At 35.9% G+C, this 13,739-nt stretch overlaps 1 protein-coding gene across 1 annotated transcript in view; it reads right to left on the minus strand.

Moving 5' to 3' along the window:
* FAM227B (family with sequence similarity 227 member B) overlaps positions 1-13,739 on the minus strand; it is a 276,142-nt gene that overhangs the window by 219,837 nt on the left and 42,566 nt on the right. The window contains exon 9 of the mRNA XM_058294176.2: positions 240-341. Within this exon, the coding sequence (XP_058150159.1) occupies positions 240-341 (102 nt within the window). The remainder of the gene's footprint in view (positions 1-239; positions 342-13,739) is intronic.

Genomic DNA, 13,739 nt, shown 5'->3' on the forward strand with positions numbered 1-13,739 from the left:
CAAATTAATAATATGGAAACAAAATATCTACATCACTAAGAAGACTGTGTAGGACCACTAGACAAGGCAGTACAATCTAGGGAAAAAGCATAACTTTTAAAATATAACCATTACTTTTATCAGGCAGTTTTGTTTTCAAAAGGAACAAAATATATTTTCATATATGCTTACATAAAATTGAGTTTTCTATTTTATTAGCTCTAAAATAATTAGCACAAATGTAATTTCTATATGTTTACCTGAAAGAATGCATCCTTTCGACTTAGGGGTATGCTCATGAAAAGTGTCACATAACTTTCTGCAATTCTATCAAACAAGAAATCTTGATTTTCTCTGTCAGGCTAAAGAAAAAAAGTATAAAATTAAAACTTATTAATACTACAATTTAAAATTGGAATTTTTCTTGCCTAATAAAGATCAGTAATTTAACCTCACAAGTGAGATCAGTTGATAAAATGGAAAGAGCATGTGTTTTGGCATCATGCAGACCTGAATTGAATGCTGGCTCCATTATTCATTATTGTGCTGCTCAGGGTGACTTAAGTTCCAATATATTTACTATATGCCATTAGTAGTAAATATAGACACACCTTAAAGGAGTGTAGTAACATGAAATAAGGGCAGGGATCATGCTTTGTTTGACTGTTATTTCAAGCACTCAGGATAGAATCTGTTACACAGCACTCAAATGTTTATTGAATTAATCAAGTTTCTTGAAGAATAGTTGGCATGCATAAGGCAATCACTGGCTTAGTTACTTTCTACTGTTTTTTAACCATTTCAACTCTTTCATTATGAGTAACTCAGTATGAAATTAAAGTAGTTTTTTTTGGGTTAGACAGCCATAACCAGAACTAGTAAATAAAATGGTAGCTAAACTGGAAGCAAAGAAAGTATGTTGTAAGAAGGAATGGATAGATAATAATGTTTGTGTACGTGTGTGTGTGTGTGTGTGTATTCTCAGTTAATTCTCACACAACTCTATAAGGGGTATATAATTATATTCCCTTTATACAGATAAAATAATATTTTGAATAATGTTAAAAAGTCAGAGCAAAAAGAAATTTACTATTCAAGAAAGTTAGCATTTTTCACTACAGATCTATACTTAACATGCAAGAAGAAGAGAAAATGAATTTACCCAAGACAGGAAGTTCCAAGATATGTTTGAATTAAGAATCAATCTTGTGTCCACACCATACATATTTACACAGGAGAGAGATTCACAAATGATATGGCCATTTTTTGTAAGTATTCTGTATATGCTTGAAAGAAAATATAATTCTACAGTTGTTGGGTGTTTGTGTTACCTATGTATCCATTAGATCAATATTCATGCAGTCAAACTTTCTAGATCCTTATGATTTTTATTTTTGCTCACTCTATCAAATAACGAGAGAGCTATGTTAAAGACTCCCATTTTTATGGTAGATTTTTCTGTTTCCTAGTGAGTCTGTCAATTTAGCATTCCATATTTTGAGGCTATATTTTAGTACATACAAGTTTAGAAATATACTTTTTATAATTATGAGAATGGTTTTCTATTATATTATTATATTATAATTTATGCAATTGCCTTCTTTATAACAATTTCTTTCCACTTTAATTATATTTTGTTTGATAGATATTTATACCAGTTATTGTATGGTAAGTATTTGTTTGGCATATCTTTATCCAACCTTTAACTTTGAATATTTCCATATCCTTACATTTTATCTGACTTCTGGAAACCTCATATAGGTGTTTTCCCCCGTGTGACAATTGTTGTATTTTACTTGGATAATTACATTTATTGTAATCAAAATTTAGCTGGATTTATTACTACCACCATATTTTATGTGTTTTATTTGTTCCATGTTTTCTCTCCTTGATATTTTCATCAATTAAATTTTTTCATCAATCAATTTACTTTTTTACTTTTTTTGGAAGTAGAAAATTGACTTCTATTCTTTTAGGGATAACCCTGGAAACTGAACATACAAAATTAATTCATCCTAGTCCAAAGTTCATCAATATTTTTACTTTCATAATATAATGTGTCATCCCTCTTTTGGTACCATTTTCTTTTATGTATTTATTTTTCTTTCTTTAATAACGTTATCTCAAATTAAAAAAAATAAAATAACAGAAAAGGACAGCTCAACAACTTATGGAAGTATTGCTCTTAAAAAGTTCTGTCCACTCACTTTTATCTCATCTAATGCCAACTACTAACTCAATTGTTCCTCTAGTGGTCATAAAGATAAATAGATGAACACAGATGAATTAAATGCCATAGTCAAGGTCTCTTTATTAATGAAGAAAAAATGAAGAAGAGAAAAAATGCTTAATTTTACTCACATTTCATAAAACGAAACCCCATATTCTTTTTTCTTTTTTAACCTTTAGCATTAATATAGTACCAATTTTGCATTTGTTACAAAAACATTGCAATGTTGTGGTTAACTATAGTCTACAAATTACATTTTTATTTTTCCAGGTATCACCACATTCTTAACACCTTGTGGTAGAACATTCTTGTATTTATATTATTAACCACAATCCTCACCTACTGCTAAAATTGTTGTTATACATTCCCTGTATTATTTTCCAGCTTTTATATTCATTATAATGTGCTACCATCAAGCCCAACCATTACCACATATTTACATTTCACCCTATTAGACATTGTACATCCAGCATCGTCTCCCCCTTCTAATCCCACATTCTATCTCCCACCAATGTACACTTAATAGCTCAACTTTATAAGTCTATTCATCATATTTGATTCATATCAGCGAGACCATAATATTAATATTTTTGTGTCTGGCTTATTTCATTCAACATAATATACTCAAGGTTCCTCCATGTTTTCATGTACTTCCCCAACTGATTTCTTATTACAGCTGAATAATATCCCATCGTATGAATATACTACATTCTGTTTTTCCTTTCATTCACGGACACTTACATTGTTTCCATCTTTTAACAAGTATGAATAATGCCGCTATGAACATTGGTGTGCAAATATCTGTTCACGTCCTTGCTTTCAGTTCTTCTGAATGTATTCCTAACAGCAAGATTGTTTGATTATATGGCAGATGTACATATAGATTCCTGAAGTACCACCAAATTATCTTCTACAGAGGCTACACCATTTAACACTCCCACCAACAGTGAAGGAGTGTTCCTATTTCTCCACATCCTATCCAGCAATTACTGTTTTCTGTGTTTTTATATGGCCATCTGTATGGTGTGAGATGATACCTCATTGTAGTTTTGATCTGCATTTCCCTAATAGTTGAACAACTTTGTGTCTTTTGGTCATTTTTCCCTTTTGGAAAAATGTCTATTCAATTCTTTTGCCCATTTTTAAATTGGGTTACTTATTGTTTTGCCATTAAGTTGTATGATGTCTTCATATAACAGGGAGATCAATCTCCTATCAGATTTATGATTTCTGAATCTTTTTTCCATTGAGTTCCATTTGTTTCAAAACCAAAATCGTTTGAAATACAGAAGGATTTAATTTTGAGGCTGTCCCATTTATTTATATTTTCTTTTGTTGCTTGTACTTTTGGTGTAAGGTCCAAGAAACCATTACTGATGACAACATTTTGAAGATGTTTCCCTACATTTAATCATAGTGTTTTATGGTTCTAGTTTTTATATTTATGTCCTCGATGCATTTTGAATTAATTTTTGATAAAGTTTCTCTTTCTTTCTTTTAAGTATGGATATACAGTTTTCCAAGTACCATTCGTTGAACAGGCTGTTTTGACCCAGCTGAGTGGGTTTGACAACTTTGTAAAAAATACCTTTTTTTTAAAAGATTTATTTTTTATTTATTTCTCTTCCCCCCCTCCCCCCAGTTGTCTGCTCTCCGTGTCCATTCTCTGTGTGTTCTTCTGTGACTGCTTCTATCCTTATCAGCAGCACTGGGAATCTGTGTTTCTTTTGTTGCGTCATCTTGTTGTGTCAGCTTTCCGTGTGTGCGGTGCCATTCTTGGGCAGGCTGCACTTTCTTTCGCGCTGGGTGGCTCTCCTTACAGGGCACACTCTTTGCACGTGGGGTTCCCCTACGTGGGGGACACCCCTGCGTGGCACGGCACTCCTTGCACGCAGCAGCACTGCGCATGGGCCAGCTCCACACCGGTCAAGGAGGCCCAGGGTTTGAAGCATGGACCTCGCATGTGGTAGGTGGACACCCTATCCATTCGTCCAAGTCCGCTTCCCTGTAAAAAATAACTTGATCATAGATTTATTAGATCACTGGTCTATTTCTGAACTCTCAGTTCAATTCCATTGGTCAATCTGTCCATTTTTGTGCCAGTGTCATGCTGTTTTAACCACTGTAGCTAAACAGTGTGCTTTAAAGTCTGGAAATAAGAGTTCTCCAACTCCATTCTTCTCCTTTAAGATATATATATATATATTTGCTATTTGGGAACCCTTATCCTTCCAGATAAATTTGATAATTGGCTTTTCCAGTTCTACAAAGAAGGGTATTGGAATTTTTATCGGGATTGTATTGTTTATTTTTCTTATCCTCAGAAGACATTATTCTCTTTTATATGGTCATCATGTATTCAGACTTACCAAATATTTATCAATCCTAACATCTTAAGCCCTTTATACATCTCAGTCCTTACATTTAAAATAATTTAATTTCTGCCTAAAACAAACTTGTAAAACTTCCTTTATAGAGAATCTGCAAATGGCAAATTTCCTGATTTTGTTTCTCTACAACTGCCTTTTTCCACTCTTGTTCATGGAATATAAAATTTTAGATTGATATGTTCGTTTCTCAGAACACAAAGTATCACTCCATTGTAATTCTGCTTCTGTTTTTGTCACTGAGATGTCATCTATCAGTCTAATTGTTCCTTTAAGATGATCTCTTGTCTTTTCTGATTTACTCAAATGCTGTGTCTAGCTACAGACTAGAGTTTTTATTTTGGTTGGGATTTGTTGGGCTCCTTGAAAACACAGACATTCATCATGTCTGAAAAGTTTTAGCCAATATGCTTCCAGTACTGTTTCTTTCACATTCTGTCTATTCTCTTCTATTACTGTAATCAGGCTCATGTTAAACATTCTCATTTTACCCTCCATTTCTTACATTTCCTTTCATATTTCCTGTCTTTCTCTTTGCCAATTATGTTATCACTTTTTCAGGCCCTATTTTCCAATACTCTAATTATCTCTTCAGATGTAGCTAATCTGCTAGCAAAGTGCACTTATTTTTCTTTCTTTAATTTCTTTTACTTTTATTAATTTAATCTTAAATTTCCTTCCTTCCTTCCTTCCTTCCTTCCTTCCTTCCTTCCTTCCTTCCTTCCTTCCTTCCTTCCTTCCTTCCTTCCTTCCTTCCTTCCTTCCTTCCTTCCTTCCTTCCTCCCTCCCTCCATCCCTTCCATCCATCCTTCCTTCCTCCCTCCATCCCTTCCATCCATCCTTCCTTCCTTCCCCTCCCTCCCTCTCTCCTTCTTTCCTTTCTTCCTTCCATCTATATCTATCTCTTTCTCTTTTCCTCTCCTTCTCACTCTCTCCTGCCCCTCTCTCCCTTTCAGTCTCCTCTCTCCCCAATCTTTTTTTTTCTGTTCTTTCTCTACATGGGGAGCCAATGGATCCAGCATAGATTGTTAATAGTCTATAGTTTCCCCAATAAATTGTCCTTGTGCCTTTCTAAAAAATAAATGACCATATGTGTGTGCATTTATTTCAGGGCTTTATATTCTGTTCCAATGAGCTATATATTCATTCTTTCATGCATACCAAATTTTAATAATTTTATTTTTATATTAAGCCTTGAGATCAAATACTGTGAGTTCTTCAATTAGTTCTTTTTCAAAATGGCTTGGACTATTTTTGTTCTATTACTTTTCCATAATAATATTAGAATGAGCTTGTCAATTTCTAAAAAAACTTTTTATTTTGAAATAAAAGGAAAATTGAAAAAGTAATAATAAAAAAAAAAACCAGAGAGCTCCAATATATCCTCTACCCATATACCCAGATCAACTTTCAAAATTTTGCTACATTTTATATATTCTATCTCTCTCTCTCTCTATCTATCCATCCACCTTCTAAATATTTGAGACTAAATACATTATACTCCTTAACCACTTAAAATTTCCATGTGTATTTTTTTAAAAAAAGAATATTCACTTATGTAATCACATTAAGTACAATTACCAAGTTCAAGAAATAATAGTGGTATAATATAGCATACAGTTTATACGTCAGTTCTTTTCAATTGTCCCAAAAGTGTCCTTTTGGACATTTTCTCCTCCATTATTAGAGCCAGACTAGGATCATACTGTAATTTTCTCTTTAGTCTTTCTTTTTTTGTCTGGTAACATATGCAAACATAAAATTTCTCATCTCAACCACCCCAAGCATACAAGTCAGAGGTAATAATCACATTAATAGTGTTGCTATACCATCACCAGCATCCATTACCAAATATATTCCATCATCCCAAGCACAGACTGTGTCCCTATTATGAATTAACACCCCATTCCCCCTCCGTCCTGCCCCTGATAACTTGTAACCTACTTTTTTGTCTCCATAAATCTGCGTGTTCTAGTTATTTCATAAAAGTGGAATCATATAATATCTGTCCATTGTTTCTGGCCTTTTTCACTCAAGCTGAAATCATCAAGGTTCATCCATGATATAACATTTATCAGAACTTAATTTCTTTTCACAACTGAGTCACATTCCATTGTATGTATATATATATATACTACATTTTGTTTATCCATTCATCTGATGATGGACACTTGGGTGCTTCCAACTTTTGGCAATTGTAATTAATGCTTCTATGAAGAGTGGTATACAAATATCTATTTAAGTGCCTGCTTTCAATTCTATGGGTAAAAGCCTAGAATTGGATTTCTGGGTCACACGGCAGTTCTATGTTTTTTGAGGAAGTGCTGAACCATTTTCCACAGTGGCTGCACCATTTTACATTCCCACCAACAAAGTACAAGGTGTTTCTATTTCACTGCAACCTCATCAACACATATTTTCCATTAAAAAAATAATAGCCATTCTAATAGGTATAAGGTGGCATCTCACCATAGTTTTTATTTGCATTTCCCTAACGATGTTAGGGAATGATGCTAATGATACTAATGATGTTGATTCCTTTTTCATGTGTGTATTGGTCAGTTGTGTATCTTTGGAGAAATGTATGTTCAAATCCTTAGTCATTGTATTAGTTCATGTTATTGGATCATACAATATTTGTCCTTTTTGGCCTGGCTTATTTCTTTGAACCTAATCTTCTCAAGGTTCATCCATGTTGTCACATAGATCAGGACTTCATTCTTTTTTATGGGTGAAAAATATCCCATAATGTATATATATACCATATTTTGTTTAACTACTCATGGGTTGAAGGACACTTGGGTTGCTTCCATCTTTTGGCAGTTGTGAATAATGCTGCTATGAACGGCAGTGTGCAAATATCTGTTTGAGGCCCTTTCTTCAGTTCTTCTGTGTGTATACCAGCAGTGGGATTGCATGGTCATATGGTAATCCTATATTTAGCTTCCTGAGGAACTGCCAAACTATCTTCCACAGCAGCTGCAGCATTTCATATTTCCACCAGCAATGAAGGAGAGAAACTATTCCTCCATATCCTTGTCAACACTTCTAATTTTCTGTTTTTTAAAATAGTAGTCATTTTACTGGGTGTGAAATTATATCTCATTGTGGTTTTGATTTGCATTTCTTTATTAGCTAGTGATGTTGAGCATATTTTCATCTACTTTTAATTCATTTTTTATATCTCTTTGGAGAGATGTCTATTGAAGTTTTTTGCCAATTTTTAAATTGGGCTGTCTTTCTAATGTTGAGTTGTAAGATTTCTTTATATATTCTGGATATTAAGCCCTTAACAAGTCATTGGTTTCCAAATATTTTCTTCCATTGAGTAAGTTGCCTTTTCATTTTTGTGACAAAGTCCTAAGAGACACAAAAGCTTTAATTTTGAGGAGGTACCATTTAACTATTTATTCTTTCATAGCTTGTGTTTTGGGTGTAAAGTCTAAGAAATATTGCCCATCACAAGTTCCTGAAGATGCTTCCCTATGTTTTCATCTAGGAGTTTTATAGTTCTGGTTTTTATATTTAGGTATTTGATCTATTTTGAATTACTTTTTGTATATGGTGTGAGACTGGGGTCCTCTTTCATTCTTTTGCATGTGGATATCCATTTCTCCCAGCACCATTTGTTGAAAAGACTATTCTTTCCCTAAAGAGTGGATATGGCAGCCTTGTCAAAAATCAGTTGCCCATAGATGTGAGCATTTATTTCTGAACTCTCAACTTAAATCCATTGGTCAATATATCTTTTCTTGTACCAGTACCATGCTTTTTAAAAATTCTGATTGTTTTAATGTTCTCACAATGGGTGAAATGTGAAAAGCACCTGGAGAACTGTGAGGCACTATCTAGACCCAGAAAAAACGCAGTAACTGATTTTTTTTTTATTAGAGAAGTTGTGAGTTTACAAAACAATCATGCTACTGTACGGGATTCCTATACATCACACAACACCAGCACTTTACATTGTTTTGGAACACTTCTTACAAATGGTGAAAGAACATTATCATAGCATTACTGGTAATTGTAATCCATAGCTTACATTCGGTTTATTTTTCCTAAGACCATCCTACTATTAACATCAAGTATTTGTATTGTGTTATAGTTCTAAGAAAATATTCTCATATTTGTATGGTTAACCACAGTCCACCATCCACCACTGTGTTCACTGTGCTATATGGTCCCATGCCTTGTACAATCCATCCAAAGTGTACACTCAGTGCCTTTCAGTTTCACCATAGAGTTATGCTGTCATCACCTCAGTCAATTTGAGAACATTTTCATTACTCCAAAAGTAAAAATCCCATGTAGCAGTTTGATATGGTTATGAATTCCAAAAATAGATATTGGATTATGTTTGTAATCTGGTCGTTACCTAGATGTGATTAAGTTATGATTAGGGCATGGCAAAGAACAGAGTTGAGGGTTTTTGATGTTGGAGTTTGATGCTGAAGCCTTAAGCTGGAGCCGTAGGAAGTAAGCACACAGAGGAAAGAGAAGCAAGCCCCAGGAAGAGAGGAACCCTGAGCCCAGGAAGAAGCAAGCCCCAGGAAGAGAGGAATTCTGAGCCCAGAGAGAAGCAAGATCCTGGAAGGGAGGAACTCAGGAAGCCTGAACTCTCACAGATGTTGGCAGCCATCTTGTTCCAACACATGAAAATAGACTTTGGTGAGGGAAATAACTTATGCTTTATGGCCTGTATCTGTAAGCTCCTACCCCAAATAAATACCCTTTATAAAACCAACCAATTTCTGGTATTTTGCATCAGCACCCTTTGGCTGACTAATACATCCCATATCCCCTTATATCTGCCATTATTGATATAGTACCTTCTTTGCCTTTGCTGCAAAAAAATTAAAATATTACTGTTAACTCTAGTCTATATGTGACAATAGTTTATTTTTCCTTTGTTTCTCCTTATTCTTAATACGTTGTATTAGAGGAATATTCTTATATTTGTACTATTAACCACAATCATCATCCACCATCCAAACCACTGTTATTCAGTCCCCAGCTTACCCTCTAGCTTTCTTTGAATTGATATTAACCTCCCTAGATGACCCCTATCAGCCACAATCACATTTATAGATCAGCAGTGTTGCTTATACTCATTATAATGTTACCATCAACTGTTTCCCCATATTTACAAACCCCCTTATTAAACATTCTATATACATTCATCAACAGCTCCCCTTTCTAAACCCACATACTATCTCCTAGCAACCTATACTCTATAGCTTATAACTCAGGAGTTTATTCATTGCATTACATTCATATTAGTGAGACCATACAATATTTGTCCTTTTGTGTCTGATTTGTTCACACAACATAATGTCCTCAAGGTTCATCCATGTTGTCATATGCTTCCTGACTTTATTGCTTCTTATAGCTCAGTAATATTCCTTCATATGTATATTCAATGTTTTGTTTATCCAATCATCAGTTGATGGATACTTTGGTTGTTTCCATCTTTTAGCAGTTGAGAATAATGCTGCTGTGATCACTGGTGTGAAAATGTCTGTTCATGTCCTTGCTTTCAGTTCTTCTGAATATATTCCTAGTAATGGGATTTCCAGATCATATGGCAGTTCTATGTTTAGCTTCCTGAGGATCTGCCAAAATACAGGGTACACCATTTTACATTCTCACCAACTGTGAAGGAGTGTTCCTATTTTGCCACATCCTGTATATAGCACTTGTAGTTTTCTGTGTTTTTTTAACAATGGCCATTCTATAAAGCAAGAAATGATAGTTCATTGTTGTTGTTGTTGTTGTTTTAAAGATTTATTTTTAAATTTATTTCTCTCCCTGTATGCCCCCTCCCTCCCCACCGCCCCCTGCCATTGTCTGCTGAGTCCATTTGCTGTGTGTTTTCCTGTGTCTGCTTGCATTCTTGCCAGCGGCACTGGGAATCCATGTCTCTTTTGTTGGATCATCTTGCTTTGTCATCTGTCTGTGTGTATGGTGCCACTCCCGGGCAGTCTGTGCTTTTTTTTCACGTGGGGCAGCTCTCCTTGCAGGGCACACTCCTTGTGCATGGGGCTCCCATACACGGGGGACACTCCTGCATGGCACAGCACTCCTTGCATGCATCAGCACTGAGTGTGGGCCAGCTCATCACATGGGTCAGAAGGCTCTGGGTTTGAACATTGGACCTCCCATATATGGTAGGTGTATGCTCTAGCAGTTGAGCCAAATACACTTGATCTGCATTTACCTAACAGCTAGTGATGGTGATTTTTTAGCCATTTGCATTTCCTCTTTAGAAAAATGTCTATTCAAATATTTTGCCCATTTTTGGATTGGGTTGCTTGTCTTTCTATCCTTGAGTCTTATGATCTCTTTATGTAACATGGAATTCAAACCTTTATCCAAAATGTGGTTTCCAAATATTTTTCCCATTGAATAGGCTGTCTTTTCACATTGACCATAGATGTGAGGGTGTATTTTGGGAACTTTCAGTTTGAGTCCATTGGTCAATATGTCTACCTTTGTGTCAGTACCATGATGTTTTTACTGCTGTAGCAAACTAATATGCTTAAAAGTCAGTGAGAGTCCTCTAATTTTGTTCTTTTTTAATAAGTTATTTTTTGCTATTCAGGGCCCCTTACCATTCCAAATAAATTTGATAATTGGCTTTTTCATTTCTTTGAAGAAGGCTGTTGGAATTTTTACTGAGATTGCATTGAATCTGTAAATCAGTTTGGGGTAGAATTGACATCTTAATGATACTTAATCTTCCAATCCATGAACACCCAATGTCCTTCCATTTATTTAGGTCTTCTCTGATTTATTTTAGCAATGTTTTATAGTTCTCTGTGCACAATCCTTTACATTCTTGGTTAAACTTATTCCTAGATATTTGATTCTTTTAGTTGTTACTGTAAATGGAATTTTATTCTTAATTTCCACTTCAGATTGTTTGCTACCAGTGTATAGAAACACTACTGACTTTTGTGTGTTGCTCTTGTACCTTGCCACGTTCCTGAATTAATTTACTAGTTTTGGTAGCTTTGTTGTAGCTTTTGGGACTTTCTACATATAGGGTCACGTCATCTGCAAATATTGAAAGTTATATTTCTTCCTTTCCAATTTGGATGCCTTTTATTTCTTTTTCTTGCCTAAGAAAAGAATCACGCTAGAATTTCCAGTACAAAACTGAGTAACAGTGGTGACATTGGGCATTCTTGTCTTCTTTCAGATCTTAGAGGGAAAGCTTTCAGTCTTTCAGCATTGAGTATGGTGCTAGTTTTGGGTTCCTCATATATGCTTTTTATCACACTAGGAAGTTTCCTTCTATTCTTATTTTTGTTTTTGTTTTTTTACTTTTTTATTTTTTAAAAGAAACTTAGATTATATAAATGTTACACAAAAAATATAGGGGATTCCCATATGCCCTGCTCCTCATCCCTCCAACTCCCTCCCACATTAACAACATCCTTCATTAGCATGGCACATCTGCCACAGTTGATGAATACATCTTGGAGCATTGCCACTAAGCAATGACTATAGTTTACATTGTAGTTTACATTCTCTCCCGCACATTTTTGCAAGTTATTACAAGATACGCAATGGCCAGCATCTGTCATTGCAATGTCATTCAGGATAATTCCAAAGTCCCGAAAATGCCCCCAAATTACACCTATCTTTCTCCCTCCATCCCCTCAGGAACTCCAGTGGCCCCTGCCTCCACATCCATGATAAAAGTTCTTCCATTGCTAGGATCACAAGTCTACAGTAGAAAAACTGTAAGTCTAATGTAGTCCATCATCCACTCACCAATCCTGAGGACTCTGCAATGGTGATGCCCACTCCACCTCCTATTGAGAGGGGGCTTAGATCCCATGGGCAGATGGGACAGGACTCTCCTGCTAACTCCTGAAGACTCTCTCTGCTCCTTGAGATGGTCACTGACAGTCATCATCTCCTTGTTAGTTGTCCTGGGTGAGTCAAATGAACTGGAGAATAGGTTCTGAAGTCCATTGAGATTCATAGCCCATCTGGCACATGGACACACACCCGAATATTTTTTTTTAAAGATTTATTTATTTATTTATTTCTCTCCCCACCCCACCCCCCACCCCAGGTTGTCTGTTTTCTGTGTCTATTTGCTGCATCTTCTTTGTCTGCCTCTGTTGTTGTCAGCGGCACAGGAATCTGTGTCTCTTTTTGTTGCGTTATCTTGTGTGTCAGCTCTCCGTGTGTGTGGCACCATTCCTGGGCAGGCTGCACTTTCTTTCACGCTAGGCGGCTCTCCTTATGGGGCGCACTCCTTGCATGTGGGCTCCCCTCCGCGGGGGGACACCTCTGCGTGGCAGGGCACTCCTTGTGTGCATCAGCACTGCGCATGGGCCAGCTCCACACGGGTCAAAGAGGCCCAGGGTTTGAACTGCGGACCTCCCATGTGGTAGACGTACGCCCTAACCACTGGGCCAAGTCCCAAATATTTAAGTCTCCTGAACATACAACTATTAACTGTAGTGCCAACTATCAGCTCAAACAAAAGGGCAGCAGAGCCGTGCACAGGGAAAATGCAATTGAGTCCAACTCTATCATACTTGGGAGTGCAAACTCCAAAGTAGAGCCCGCTGGCAGGGTGCCAAACTCCTGAGCTGTCTGCACCACCTGTAGCATCGAGATGACTCCATATACTCAGAAAACTACACAATGCTGTTAAAGGAAATCAAAGAAGACTTAAATAAATGGAAGAATATTCCTTGTTCATACATAAGAAGACTAAATATCATTAAGATGTTGATCCTACCCAAACTAATCTACAGATTTAATGCAATCCCAATAAAAATTACCACAGCATTTTTTTACTGAATTGGAAAAGCTAACTATGAAATTTACTTGGAAGGGCAAGGGGCCCTGAATAGCCAAATATATATTGAAAAAAAAAATGAAATCAGAGGAATCACAGTACCTGACTTTAAAACACTACAAGGTTACTGTGGTCAAAATTGCATGGTATTGGCACAAGGATAGACATACCGAACAATGGAACTGAATTAAGAGTTCTGACATAGATCCTCACATATACAGTTACCTGATATTCAACAAGACCACTAAGCCCACTGAACTGGGAAAGAATGGCCTCTTCAACAAATGGTGCTTGGAGAACTGGATATCCATACCCAAAA

This window comes from Dasypus novemcinctus, chromosome 3 (genome assembly GCF_030445035.2).
Source record: "Dasypus novemcinctus isolate mDasNov1 chromosome 3, mDasNov1.1.hap2, whole genome shotgun sequence".
Taxonomy (NCBI): Eukaryota; Metazoa; Chordata; class Mammalia; order Cingulata; family Dasypodidae; genus Dasypus; species Dasypus novemcinctus.